The 14,345-nt window shown below is 25.8% G+C and overlaps 1 protein-coding gene across 1 annotated transcript in view; it reads left to right on the top strand.

Annotated features, from left to right (window-relative positions):
- Positions 1-8,078: 8,078 nt before the first annotated feature.
- Positions 8,079-14,345, top strand: part of Phum_PHUM030340 (engrailed, putative) — a gene marked incomplete at both ends in the record, with an annotated part of 30,945 nt that continues 24,678 nt past the window's right edge. Inside the window, one exon of the mRNA XM_002422983.1 lies at positions 8,079-9,113. Coding sequence (XP_002423028.1) covers positions 8,079-9,113 — 1,035 coding nt within the window. The remainder of the gene's footprint in view (positions 9,114-14,345) is intronic.

The raw sequence follows: 14,345 nt of genomic DNA, 5'->3' as shown, positions 1-14,345 counted from the left end.
ACGTTGAATTTTTTTTTTAAGGCGGTTCTTTTTTTCAAAAAAAAAAAATTAGATACTATATTTCACTGGAAAATGTACTGGAGAAAAAATAAAAAAATCACACGAGCGTTAAAATTTAAGTAAAATTGTAAAAGTTTAAGGTGATCGGAGGTAATAACACGTCATTAATTGTGATTTTGTTTTTTTTGAGGGAGAAAAAAAGGAATTTTGTGGAGAAACTGGAGAAAATAATTAAAACAAACTGGAAAAAATGAATTCACACCCACGATAAATGGTGTCGATACCTGTTATCAAATATATTTAAATCCTGAGAAAAAAAAGTTTATTTAAAAATCAAAATGATACCACCACCCTGGATAAAAAAAAAGTATCTCTTCATTTTGATTCCAGGTTTCGTTATTCTCATGTGCTGGAGAATATAATAATAAAAAAAAAACATGCCGGACAAAAAAAAAATGACTCCGCCCCTGAGTATCAAGGTGTGTCTGTTACAAAAACTATGGGGATTTTAAAAATTTATGGTCGAAAATAAAAAAAAAAAATTCTTTTTGTGCGTGTGTGTGTGTGTGTGTGTGTTTGTTACATCTTGCGTATACGTGCGTGCGTTCGTTCGTTCGTGCGTGCGTAAAATTTTTTGTGTTTGATGCATTAAACCCCAAGGGACTCCTCAAAGAACCATCTTTCTTTCTTTCTTTTTTTTCCATGTAAAATATTAAAATTGATTTGTTTTACGACTGTAATGTACCTTTTTTTTCTCCTCATCATCATCTCCTCTCTCTCTCTCTCTCACTCTCTCACACTCATCTTTTTTAAATTTTAAAACAAAATCAAAATGGCTTCCTTTTATAAAATTTTTACCATCAGGAATCATTAAAACGTTAACGCAAATAAAAATAATTTAAAAAAAAAAATTTTCTTTGTCAGTTTTCCTTTCCCTTTCCTTTTTCCTTTGTTTTCCTTTTTCTAACCACCAAGAATTATTTAATTAAAAAAAAAGAAATTATTTCTTACCTTTTTTCTGTTTTATTCCATCGCGCCAAGACGGCTTACCACGTGATTTTTTCTTCTTCTCGCTTTTACCTAAAACATTATGAAAAAATTATTATTATAAGTGCAAAATATAAATAAATAAATAAATAAATTTTATTATCTCTTTTTTTTTAAATAATAATAATAATAAGTTGAACGACCATTCAATTACACAAGCAATTAAGGTTCTCTTTTTTTTTTTTTGTAAATGGCGGTTGGTTTTTCCCTGAGGAATAAAATTTTTTTTTTATATATACAATTTAATTTAATTAATTAACTCATTTTATTTAGATTAAAATCGCCTAAAAAAATTTTTACCTGTGAATAAATTATAATTTGAAAATAAGATTTTTTGTAATTAGAGCTCGCTTTGAATTTTTATTCAAGGTTTTAACATCACGAATATCCCCCCCCCCCGAATAAATAATAATACTTATTATTATTATTATTACGTAACGAAAAAGTACTTTACTAACGATAATGATTTTATGTATATAGTGCGCATATGATAAAAATATAATATTTTCCTTCTCTTCTTATGATATTTAATAATAATACGCATGCGTAAAAGTAATAATAATAATAATAATAATAATAAATTAATAGGTTAATAAATACATAACACACACAAATACAAAAATTTTAATTATTAAATGTTATGTAAAAAAAAAAAAAAATTACAACTTTAAAAAAAAAATTTTTTAAATAATAAATATAAAGTTAAATAATAAATTTTAATTGAATTACGTTAGAGAGAGAGAAAGAGAAAGAGAGATAAAAAATACACAACGATGATGATAATAATGATGATGATGATGATATAAATAATAATATAATTTATGCGGGATTATTTATTAAAACATTCACACCTTTCAAAAGGAAATAAATAAATAAATAAGTTTTTTTTTTTTAATGTGTAAAAATTCATTTGAAAATAAATAATAATAATAATGATAATGATAATGATGATAATAAATTTATTTATGTAAATTACAATTATGTTTTGACCCCGTCGGAACTTAATGTCACGGTGGTTGGCATTGTTGGCATAGTGGTTGGCACTCGCGATCATTTCAACATTAAATTTCATTTTTTACGCGAACGCGAATTCCCCCCCCCCTGCCCGCCGGAAAGCGGGGGAGGGGAAAGCGCCCTTCCCCACGGGTTCGGAAACAAAAAAATAATAATAAAAATCGAAGCTTAAACGTGTGAGAACAAACGATTTGCCCATCCTATTTAAATATTAGTTTAAAAATTTGTTGTTTTCTGGTTGTTGTTGTTGTTATTTTCAAGCGTCAAAAAAATTTATTTTTAACGCTTAAAAATTACGCTTTAAATTTTTTTTTGACACGTCAGTGAAAGTGCCTTAGGCACGTGATCAAAAAAAGTAAAAAAAAAATATTTTATTTTATTTTCAGGAGAGACGGGAGGGGAGAATAGGAGACGGGAATAGGAAAGAGAGGAGAAGGGAAAACGTTAAAACAACCGCTAAAAACAAAACAAAAAATTTTTTGTTGTTAAAGGTAAGAAATCATATTGGCAACGTAAAATTAAATCAACTTTTTTTTTTTTTTAACAAATTTTTTATTTACTTATTTATTGGACGAGGATTTAAATAATAATAATAATAATAATAATAATAATAATAATAAGGGCCTTTCATAGAAAACGGTTAAATTAATTTTTTAAAAATTTTATTAAAGGTAAAAAAAGCCGCGGAAAACTTGTTGTTGTTGTTGCTTGAAAACAAAAACAAAATTTTTTTTTTTTTTACGAACGTGTAAAAATTTTTAAAACGTGTCGGACACGTGACACCCACACTTTTTATATAATTTTTTTTTTTTATTAACAAATTTTTTAGCTCATTAAGGGTTTTTTTTTCTCCACCGGAAACTAAAAAAATTATTTTAAAAATATTATTAATATTATTGTTACGAATTCAAAATAAATATTTTAAAGAAAAAAATGCTATTATTATTATTGCGAATAAATATTATGTTTAAATAATAATAATAATAATAATAATAATGATAAACATGATTAATAAATTACCACTTTTTAAAATAAGAAAAAAAAAAGATGCCATAAATTGAGAAAAAAAAAGTCTTTAGGCTGATTTAAATTTACAAAAAAAAAAAAAAAGAACTCGATTAAAAAATTGTTTTTTTTTTTTATTCTTTCTCGTGAAAAACAATTTTAATAAGAACGAAATCAAATTTAATAATATTAAAAAAAAAAAAAAAAAAGAGGAATTCTTAACAAGATTTGCTCGAGGTTAAAAACTGGCAGAAAAGTTATCAAAAAGAAGACTTAATCATATTTGAATAATGAACGGAGGCGAAAAAAAAAAATTACAGGGCATCGGAAAGGAAAAAGTGGTAAAAGATAGAGATTTTGCAAAAATCACGAACGTTGAGATACCGAATTTCCCCCCCCCCCCGAAACAATTGTTAAAAAAAGAAAAAATCGGTTACGAAATGATAAACAACAAGCAAACGAATAATTTTTAATTCGATTCAATGGATGGAAAAAATTTTTTTATTTTTGTCTTCTGGACAAAAAATAACAAGAAAACATAACAATAATTTCTTCATCAGTTAGTTGGCTTTACTTCGCGTCCCCCCCCCCCGATTTCCCTCCCCTACCCCGAACGCCTCTCTCGACCGCCAATTTCAAACGATAAATTTTGTTTTTTTTCCTTCGTTTGTTTGTTTGTTTGTTTTTTTTTTTTATTTTTATAATGAATCGAACATAAAAGTCAATTTATTATTTAAAATCCAAGTACGTAATAAATAAATAATATTGTTTAATATTTAACAACCGAAGTCGGCGCTTAACCAAACAACCACAAACAACAAAATAAATAAATAAATAAAAAAGTCATGACCGACGCAAAGTTTTTGATTAATTATTTTGTATTTATTTACCAGCAAAAAATTTATGTTTGGATTTAAAAAAAAAAAAAATCTTCCATGATTTTAGTTTCTGGAGAAAAAAATAATTCCAGTGATAACTTTCATGGATAAAGAAAAAAAAAATTTATTTATTCGAGTGACTTTTGGATAAAATTTTTTTTTTTTTGTCTGGATAAGCCGGATAAAAATTTAATAAAAACGTTTTAAACATTTGGATAATTTTTGAATAAAAAAAAAAAATTAAACAATAACAACAACAACAACCAAAAAAAAAAAAAAGAAAAAGGTAAGAAAAAAACTTATTAAAATTCCTCGAGGGTAAACAACCATGGTTAATGGCAGCCATTTTTTTTTTTTTGTTTTTAAACCCCGTGTAATGTAACATCGTACCTAAATATTCACAAACTCAAACACTATCATTATTTGCGAGTGATTTATAGTGATTGTTTTTATTTTATTTAATAATCCTTCGGTTAAGACAAACGAATAAAATAACAACAACAACAACAAATATGATCGCCTTCGATCAATTGCGATAAAAGTTTTCAGAGGCGTTTCAAAATGTCAACAACCGACCGTAAGGCAAACGAGAATCAGGTTCGATTCAAATTTTTTTTTTTTTTTTTTTTAAATATAATAAAAACAATTTGCCTCGAGGTTGTTATATCACTTTTTATTTAATTTGTCGACGTCGTTGTCGTCGTCGTCGTCGTCGTCGTCATGCAACAAACAACAACCTTTCTTGAAAAAAACAATATTCCTGTTGGAAACTAAATGAAAAAATTTAATCAAAACATATGGGGGAGAAAAAAAACAAATAAAAATTTAAATCGGAAGAAAAACAGAAGAAGAAGGAAGTCAAAGTTCAAGAGGAAGTTGAAAAACCGGAAATGACAAACAAAATAATTTTTGATCAATAATATAATAAATTTTCACACGAGGCAATATAAGAAAATAAATGTAAGCTCATTCGTTGTGAATTTAAATTATAAAAAAAGAAAAATTACGTAGCAGACTATAAAAGAATTTCAACTTGGGTGGTCTTGAGTCTCAACATGGATGGCCTACGAAATGATGAAAAAAATAGGCTTTGGATTTTTTTTTTGTTGTTGTTAAAAAGTTCCCCGTGGAAAATTTTTTTTTATTTCATTTACGCGAGAGTTTATTATTAATTACCATCGAGTTTTCGTGACGAGTTTTTTCTTTTTTTTTTTCTATAATAAATCAGGTACCCTAAATTTTTACTTATTTAAATTCAAAGTGTCATATTTTACTCATAGTTTATGACGTCATAACGTGTATTTAATACCCGATATTAAATTGTTGCGTTAATCGGGTTGCGTTGTCACGATATTGTTAATTTTATATACTATTTACTACTCTAATAAAAAAAGCAACAACAACAACACGGGCTCTAATTTTTATCAATAAATATGGCCGCTGATCGATAACGAACCCGAGCAAAAAAAATTTCGTTACTCTATCGTTCCCGATAATAATAAATTATTATTTATTTACATCCGCGAAAAATAAAATAACGACTCGACCGGAAATGGAGATTTAATATAATTAATGACGTACGAAATGTAAACAACGATAACGTGATGATTTCTGTCAAAAAGTCATTAATAATTAAATAAATTTTGCGCTTGTTTGGTTGTTAATAAAAAAACTCCTTTTGCTTCCGTTCATTTGTCAAAAAAAAATTACTTATCTATATTTATAATGAAATAAATAATAATAATGATAAAAACGACAAAAAAAATTTATTTTTAATGAATAAATAAATAAATTAATAATTTTTGCAAAAAATAAAAAAGGTTATGATAATATAACTAAAACCACGACAATTTATTTTAAACGTTAAAAAAAATGATGATGATGAATCGATTTTGAGTTCGACCAATTTATTTAGTCGGTTAGTGACACTACATTTAGATAAAAAAAAATTTTTTATTTATAATAATGATAATAATATAAATAAAAGGCGGTGAATTTTGAACTCCAGTAATGTATTTAAAAAAAAAAATGTTTTTTTTTTTATGCGTTCCAGGTGCGATCAATTTATTACAATATACTACATATACGACGTGATGTTAATTTTTATTATTTAAATGTTAACTATGACGTTTCGTTCCGCCATTTTGTTTTAATTTATGTACATTTATAAAAATTAAAGAGTTTGGGTTTTAAGAAATATTAATAATAATAATAATTTATACGATAAAAAAAGAAAAATTTCGTTATTTTGATTGAATGAAGTGGTGGCCATTTTTCAAATTTTTTTCCAAATTAATAAAAATTTTTCAATAAGATTTTCCGCATTTTAAAATTCCCGCCATTTTTTTCTTTTTCACCAACTTCATCATTTATTTCCCTTACGTAAAATTACATTCGAGTTTTTTTTTCCATATTCAATTTACATTGAATAATAAACATAAAAATTAATTAATTAATAATGTAAATAAGTTTAGAAAAAATTATTAACCTAGTTTTTTTGTAATTTAATTTAATTATTTATCAATTTTTTTCCGTTTTTTTGCTGCGGTTAAAATTTATCCGAACTAGAAAAAAAAAGTTGATTATTCAATTTTGCTGTAATTCTATTTTTAAAAAAAAGAAAATTTTATTCTTAATTAGTTTTTTTTAAAAAGGTGTTATTACGTCGTTTGAAAAACGTAAGCGGTACTATTTTATTAAAAAAAAAATAAAATTAAAATTTTCTTTTTTATACGGCTCGATGTTAAAACCGCGTAAGAGACAATCCCTTAATTAAAAATCTATAATAATTTACTAATTGATTAAAAATTAGATTTTTATGTTATTTTCGTCGATCTTTCTGGAAAATTTTTTTTTTAGTTATTAATAAAAACGAATTAAAATCGAACGTTTTGTAATAAATAAATTTAAACGGCTAAATTTTTCCATTAAATTCCTAGAGAATGTAAAACGTCACGCGCGTAAAACTATCGATAAAATAATTATTACGTAATTTATTTAGGAGGAAAACAAAGGAAAAATTTTTTAGGATTTTTTGAGAAAGATTTTCTTCTTTTCTCTCAACACAAAAGAAACAAAAAAGAAAAAATTCCCACCGACAATAAGACGATATAACAAAACTCGAAGTAAAATCGATTAGTGATCACAGACTGAAATTTCCTATATAAACAAAATTTTAAACTTTTCCCTCTCATTGTTCTCATCGAATTCAAAATGGCGAAAATAAAAAAAAAAAAATTACTCGTAATTAATCCACGTAAAAATTAACCAGTAATTATTTTCACGATCGGTCAGATACAAAGCTATGCTAAACATTAATTAATCAAAATTTAAAAAAAAATTTTTTTTTAATTTGCACCGTGTAATGTTTTTGTTTATAATTTCCTCTTTAAAAAAATCTCATATTGCTCTCCCTCACCCCCTCACCCCTCCCCCAAAAAATTTAAAATCATTTTTGTTATTCATACTTACCATTTGTACATATACAACCTCCATTAAATTTACCCATTTTTTGTTTTTTGTTTTTTTTCTTATAAAAGCAAATATACCAGACGCATTTTTATTTTTATTGTCGATTAATATATAAAAATCAACGCAAGAACCTTGATCGATATCGATTATGTTTTTTTCATGTGAGATGTCAAAGGGTAAATTTTTTAAACAATAAAAACATATGTTGTTTTACCTCTTCGAGGTCATAACGTAACCGCAAACTCACGCGATATAAAATTATTTTTCCCGGGCTCGCCGCCTATGATTATAAACTCCTCCCATTTTGTTTAAATGCTCCGCCCCGATAGTCGAAGTGAGGTTACGTTACCAGCTGTATCGGACGAGCCGTGTTCTCGTGAACATCATTCTTCGTTTACTTATAACTATTAACAATTGAATTTTAATTATTTTTTTTTTAATTAAACCGTTAAATTAATTAGTTAATTTTTTTTTTTACGGTTAAATCGCGAGGTATTTTTTTTTGTTTATGTTACGTCAATATTTAGTAAACGTTTAAAACAAAAGTGGTTTTAAAAAACAAAAAAAATTTTAATGCGAATGCGGCCGCCGGTTCGTGTTTTTTTTTTTTTTTTTTGTTTCGAACATGAATGTGAACATTAAGTGAAATAAACTGTGTCACCGATGTCTCCGGTGTTGAATTGTATTCCGTCTAGTCCTCCTTCGGATCAAGACAATTATCCAAAAGTCGGAAGCATACCGTCAGATAGATCCCATCGGTCTCCTTTAGAGGTTAGTCCGACTTCGCAAACAAATGGAGATTTGACGGAGTCGGAAAATTCATGCTGTGATGATGTCAGAACGGAAACGGAGGATTTGAAACGTTCAAACATAACTAATAATAATAATAATAATAATATACCGATAAATTATAAAAAATCTCCTAGTCCGAATAAAAATTTTACTTTTGAAACTCCCATAAGGCCCTGGAATTCTAGTCCGAGTTATAGAAATGTCGATAGAGGACAATCGGTGAGTCCGTCAAATTCTAGCCAACGTTTATCACCCTGTCCGAGAAATTCCCTTTCTCCGGATGCATCATCGGAAAATTCTAGAATTCCGAGTCAGGCATCGTCAGAAGCTACTCACGATGCCGCCGTTTTACCACCCGATAATTTTAGATCTCCTAAAATGTGCTCGACGGAGCTACCTTACGATGTTCCTTTTCCGTTTCATGACAATCGTCTTTCATCCGCAGATAGTTTTAGGTTTCCAAATTCTTACATATGTGATCCGTTAAATCCTTATTTCGGATTAGGTAATCATCCTCTAAATCCATTTCAACCTCCTCCTAATTTTTTGGCACATCCGTTTTTGGGTACGACCGATCCGAAATTGTTATTAAACAATTCGGGTTTCGGTTTAATATCTCAACAACTTCACAATTTAAACGGTTTTCCTCCAAACGTGAATAATAAACTTCCACCGGCGGATTTGCACAGAATGTCAACAGTCCAACAATTACAATTTATACAAAATCATCTTCAAAGTCTGCCAACGTTTTTACAACCCTCGTCGCCGTATACAAAATTAACAGAATCAAAAAATCAATTGTCGATGTTGATACAAGCGAGGAAACAACCGAAAAATTCCGATTCGGATGCGGAAAATGTTAAAAAAGACATTTTCCCTTTTTCCGATGTGAGAAAAATAGAAGAAGTACATAATAAAACAAAAGATGTTAAAATCAAAACAAACGAAACATTAGAAAAAAATAGAAAAACATTAACAGAAGAACATGAAGAAGAAGAAGAAGATGGAGGAGGGGGAGGAGGAGAAGAAGTAGAAGAAATGTCCGTAGACAATTACGAAGAAAACATTTCGGATTCCGATGAACTTTTAAGCGTCGGAAGTGTTTCACCATCTCCGAGTAGTTGTCAAAACAAACAAAATAAAATAAAACAAAACGATGGAAGTTTATGTTCACCTTCTTTAAATTCTTCTTCGTCTTTACATATACAAAATTCAAATAATAATAATAATAATAATAATCCGACGGGGGGATTTAAAAAATATCAAAATTCGACGTCACCCGTGAGAACGGTTCAAGAGACATTAACAAACACGAAAAGTTCAAACGCGACAAATAGAACATTAAAATTTAGCATAGACAACATACTTAAATCCGATTTCGGTGGTGGTAACGATGATATTTTCAAAGAACCCAAACAAATAGAAAATGGGAAAAAATTAAAAGAACAACCGGAAAAAACAAATGTTATCGTCGTTAATAAAAAACCGGAAACGGAAAAAGAAAAACCCGTGGATTTAAGTCAAGACGGTGGTACGACGAATTCACCATCATCGGGTACGGATGCACCAATGTTATGGCCTGCTTGGGTATATTGTACCAGATACAGCGACAGACCATCATCAGGTAAATTTTTATTTTTTATTTTTTATTTAATGAATCAATTTCCGGTATTTTTAAAAAACGAACAACCTCGAATAATAATAATAATAATGAATTAATCGTGACGCTACGATTACCACAAACTACCACCAAATTACGAGGAAAAAAAAAATTAACTCGCGTCTTTCTTCTTACCCTCCCCTCCCTTACCTCCTACCCCCGCGTAAAAATTCCGTCGACAATTTTTCTTTTTTTTTATCAAAGTGGCGACAATTTTCTTTTTTTTTTTTAAAAACGATACCGTCGTAAAAAAAAAAAATTAATAATCTGTCGAAACGTACATAAAAAACAATAAAAAAAATTTTTTTTCTTTTTCCGCCATTTATATATTAATTACTATTTTTTTTGTTTTTAGTTAACGCCGAGTAATTTTTTTTACTTTTTATTACCCGCAATCAAAAGTAATAAAAATAATTGTAAAAAAAAAAAAAAACCGGCGTCTCGTAAATAAATTAAAAAAAATTTATCTATAAAATGTTTTTCTAATGCTACGACGACAATCATTACAACAATCTAATTGAGTCACTACAACCGTGACTCGTGTGTGTGTGTGTGACGATCTTACAAATTAATTTAATTACTTTAGGCACATTAATAAATAAATAAATAAATAAGTTATTCGTTTTGATAATAATAATAATAGTAGTTTTAAAGATCGGCAAAGAAATTTTTTTTTTACTTTTCCCAAGGTAAAAAACTTGATTTTTTTTTTTTTCTTTCTTACATAAACGTTTATAAGTAAGTAGTAAAATATACCGTAAATGCTACCGTCTAATTTAATTAGCGATACTGGTTTTTATTATCATTATTATCATCATTATCATTATCATCATTATTATTATCATCATCATCGTAATTATTTGATGCTTTTTTTTTGCAAAAATTCTTTTTGATGCACTTTTTTTCCTTTTTTTTTTTATAAATATTCCTTTTATTACTAATTTAATATAAATAAAATAAAAATTATTTATTTATTTATTTACTTATTTGTTTACTTTGTGTGCGTTTTTTTTTAAAACAAGTTTTTTATGTGGGGAGTCGAATAAAAAAAAAAAGTAGAAAAAATTACAAGGCATATTCAAAAAAAAAAAAAAAAAAATTTACCATTAACACGCGCGTATTTAAATAATTATGTCATTAAATATACAAAACTAATAATAAATAAATTTACGCGCGTTTATTATTATTATCATCATCATAATTGCATAATTTTTAATTTTCCTTTTTTTTTTTTTTTCCTAAAAACAGTGTTTATTTATCCCTCGGAAAACCGGTTTATTTTTCCCTCCTCAAATAAAATGTTATCAATGTAATAAACAAAAACCGTGATGATGATGATAATAATATTATTATTTAATAGTTTTTTTTTCAGTATAAAAAACAAAATAAGTTATTATCATCATCATCATCATCATCATTATTATTATTATTAAAGTAGAAGACAAAAAAAAAAAAAATTAAATATTAATGAACGATAATACAGGAAAGACGAACGATTAATCAGAATTTATTAAATAAAAAAAATAATTTATTTATTTCAAAAATTTTGACTTATTATCATCATTATCATTATTATTATCATTATTATGAATAATAGGATTTCCTGTTGGCATATAAAAAAAATTTGGGTTTTTTTGGCAATAACACACGCGGTTAAATAATTATTAAAACTTTTTTTGAACATCGGGTATTTAAAAATAATTTATTTATTAATTAATAAGTTAATTTATTAATAAATTTTTATTTAAATAAATAAATTTGTCGAAATGAAACCCTCGGGTTAATGATAATAGTAATAATAATAATGAAAAAGAAAAATTGTCTATACACGCCCAAATCGTATTGGAAAAAATTTCGTTCCGGAATTTTTTATTTTTTTTGATTTTTATTTGATTCGAAGAGGTCAAAGTTCACGATATACGTAAGAAAGCTTCCTACCCCCCTCATTCAGTTCCCATCTTTCTCATTCCTCCCCCTTTCTTCCCCCCCAAAAAAAACAACAATAATAAAAGGGTTGCCAACTGAATTTTCTCTCACATATATAATTTTAAATGTTTTGTACTCGTATTCCTATTAATTCACACTTTAATAATTTAAATTTTAAATAGTTACATAAGTAGTTTATTTAATTTAATGAGTTAATAAGTTTAATAACCTTCGGTAATCATTAATAATAAATAATTTAAATCCGAGAGAAAGATAAAAAAAAAAATTTGAAATTTTATTATTAATATTTAACGCAAATCAAAAACGGCCGTATCAGCAATAATAATAATAATAAAATATCGTCGCCGCCATTTTTTTTTTTTAATAAGTTTTTTATAATCTTTCGAGAAAAATAATTATTTATTTATTGATCGAATTAATATTAATAAATAAATAAAAATCAATTATTTAATGACTTAATTAATTAATAAATCAATATTTTATTTATTTTTTTTATTCGTTCGATACGATAATAATAATAATAATAATAATAATAATAATAATAATAATAATAATAATAATAATAATAATAATAAAGACATTTCCAGAAACGAAAAAGATTTATTCGATTGTAATACGTAAGGAGTCTCCGCAAAAAAAAAAAAATTATTATTTCATATTAATGTGGACAAAAATCAATAAAGATAATAATAATGATGGTAAAAATCATGATAACGACGATAATAATGATTACGATGATACGGTCATTACGATGGTAATAATAATAATAATAATAATAATAATAATAATAATAATAATAATAATAATAATAATAATAATAATAATAATAATAATAATAATAATAATAATAATAATGTAAAGAACAAGTCGTGAGCGAAGATTAAACATTATTAAAAGAATTAATAAAAAAAAAAATTTACTGCGTAATAATAATTTTTTATGTAAGATTTTAATAATAATAATAATGATAATAATATTTTGAAAAAGATTTATTATTATTATAATTATTAATAAGTTAAAATATTATAATTAATTATTAAAAATCCGATGGATGAATGTAATCAATTAAATAAAAAAAAAATTAATTAATTCGGTATTTTATTTAAATTTTTTTTCCCGCGTTTTTTTGGCATTATCGACCTTTGACCTGAAGATTAAAGCCCTTTGTGGGGGGGGTAAATAACGGTTCAGATAGGGATGAAAAAAAAAAAGGGACACCTGGATGATGATGGAACGTAGCGAAAAAATAAAATAAAAATGGGGAATCCGTTTCTTTCGACGAATAAACGCGATTCTTTCTCTCTCTCTCTCTTTTCCTATTTATTATTATTATTATTATTATCATCATCATTATCATTATCATTAACATTAATAAGGTAATTAAAACGTAAGGGGTAAAATAAAATTGTTTATTTATTCATTTGACGTAATCAAATGTAAAATTACGTAAAAATTTATTGAACTTAATAACGTTTTTAATTTTAAATTTAAATTTAAAATAAATAATGATAATAATGATGATAATAATAATGATATAAAAAAATTAATAATTTATTTACTCTATGATTTTTAAATTTAAAAAAAAAATGTCGAATCATGTTTAATCTATGGGAATACGACGTAAACCATAATCGTAAAAAAAAAAATTATTATTATTAATAATATTTATTTATTAATGATTACAATAATAATAATTATTATTATTATTATTATTAATTTATAACATCGACTAGTAATAATAATAATAATAATAATATGATTTAATTTATTTTAATTTTATTTAAATTAACTTTTTTTTATTAACATTTAAAAAAAAAAAAAATTCAACCGATGAGATTTTTATCCTCACATAAACATAATTTAAATTTAAATATTAAAATTATCACAAACGCAAACAAACGCGCGCATACACGCAGGCACACGCACGCACACACACGTAAAAAAAAAAAACGAGTTCGTCTGCTAATCAACCGATGCAAAAAAAAAAAAATGATATGTCGTCGACGTTATAAATTAAAAAGTCAAAAAAAATTTCTTTTTCACGGAGGTCGTCGTTAATGACCAAAAAAAAAGTTTTTGGTTGTTGTTTGGTTGTTGACGACGACGTTTGCCGTTGTTTCGCAATAATAACATAAAAAATTTAAAAGACGTAACATAATCAATCTTTTACCTTGTTATTATTATCTCGTGCCACGATTTTTTCTTTCCTTTTTTACATTATTAATTCGTTTTGCAAAGTTTTTAATAACTGATTAAATCCTTCTGAACAAACAAAACCGAATTTTTTGTTTTTTCACCAACCGTTACTAATACCCCTTAATAATGATAATAATAATAATAATAATAATAATAATAACTTTTATTTAATGATATTTATTATTATTATTATTATTATTTCATAGGAAAAACTTGTTTTTTTTTTTTCATCAAAACAAACATAAAATTGATTTTTTTTTTTTTGACGCTTAAAGGTCGTTGAATCAAGTAATAATAATAATAATAATAATAATAATAATAATAATAATAATATT

The sequence above is a fragment of the Pediculus humanus genome, genomic scaffold (genome assembly GCF_000006295.1).
Source record: "Pediculus humanus corporis 1103172107383 genomic scaffold, whole genome shotgun sequence".
Lineage (NCBI taxonomy): Eukaryota > Metazoa > Arthropoda > Insecta > Psocodea > Pediculidae > Pediculus > Pediculus humanus.
This window is presented reverse-complemented; position numbering and strand designations above follow the sequence as displayed.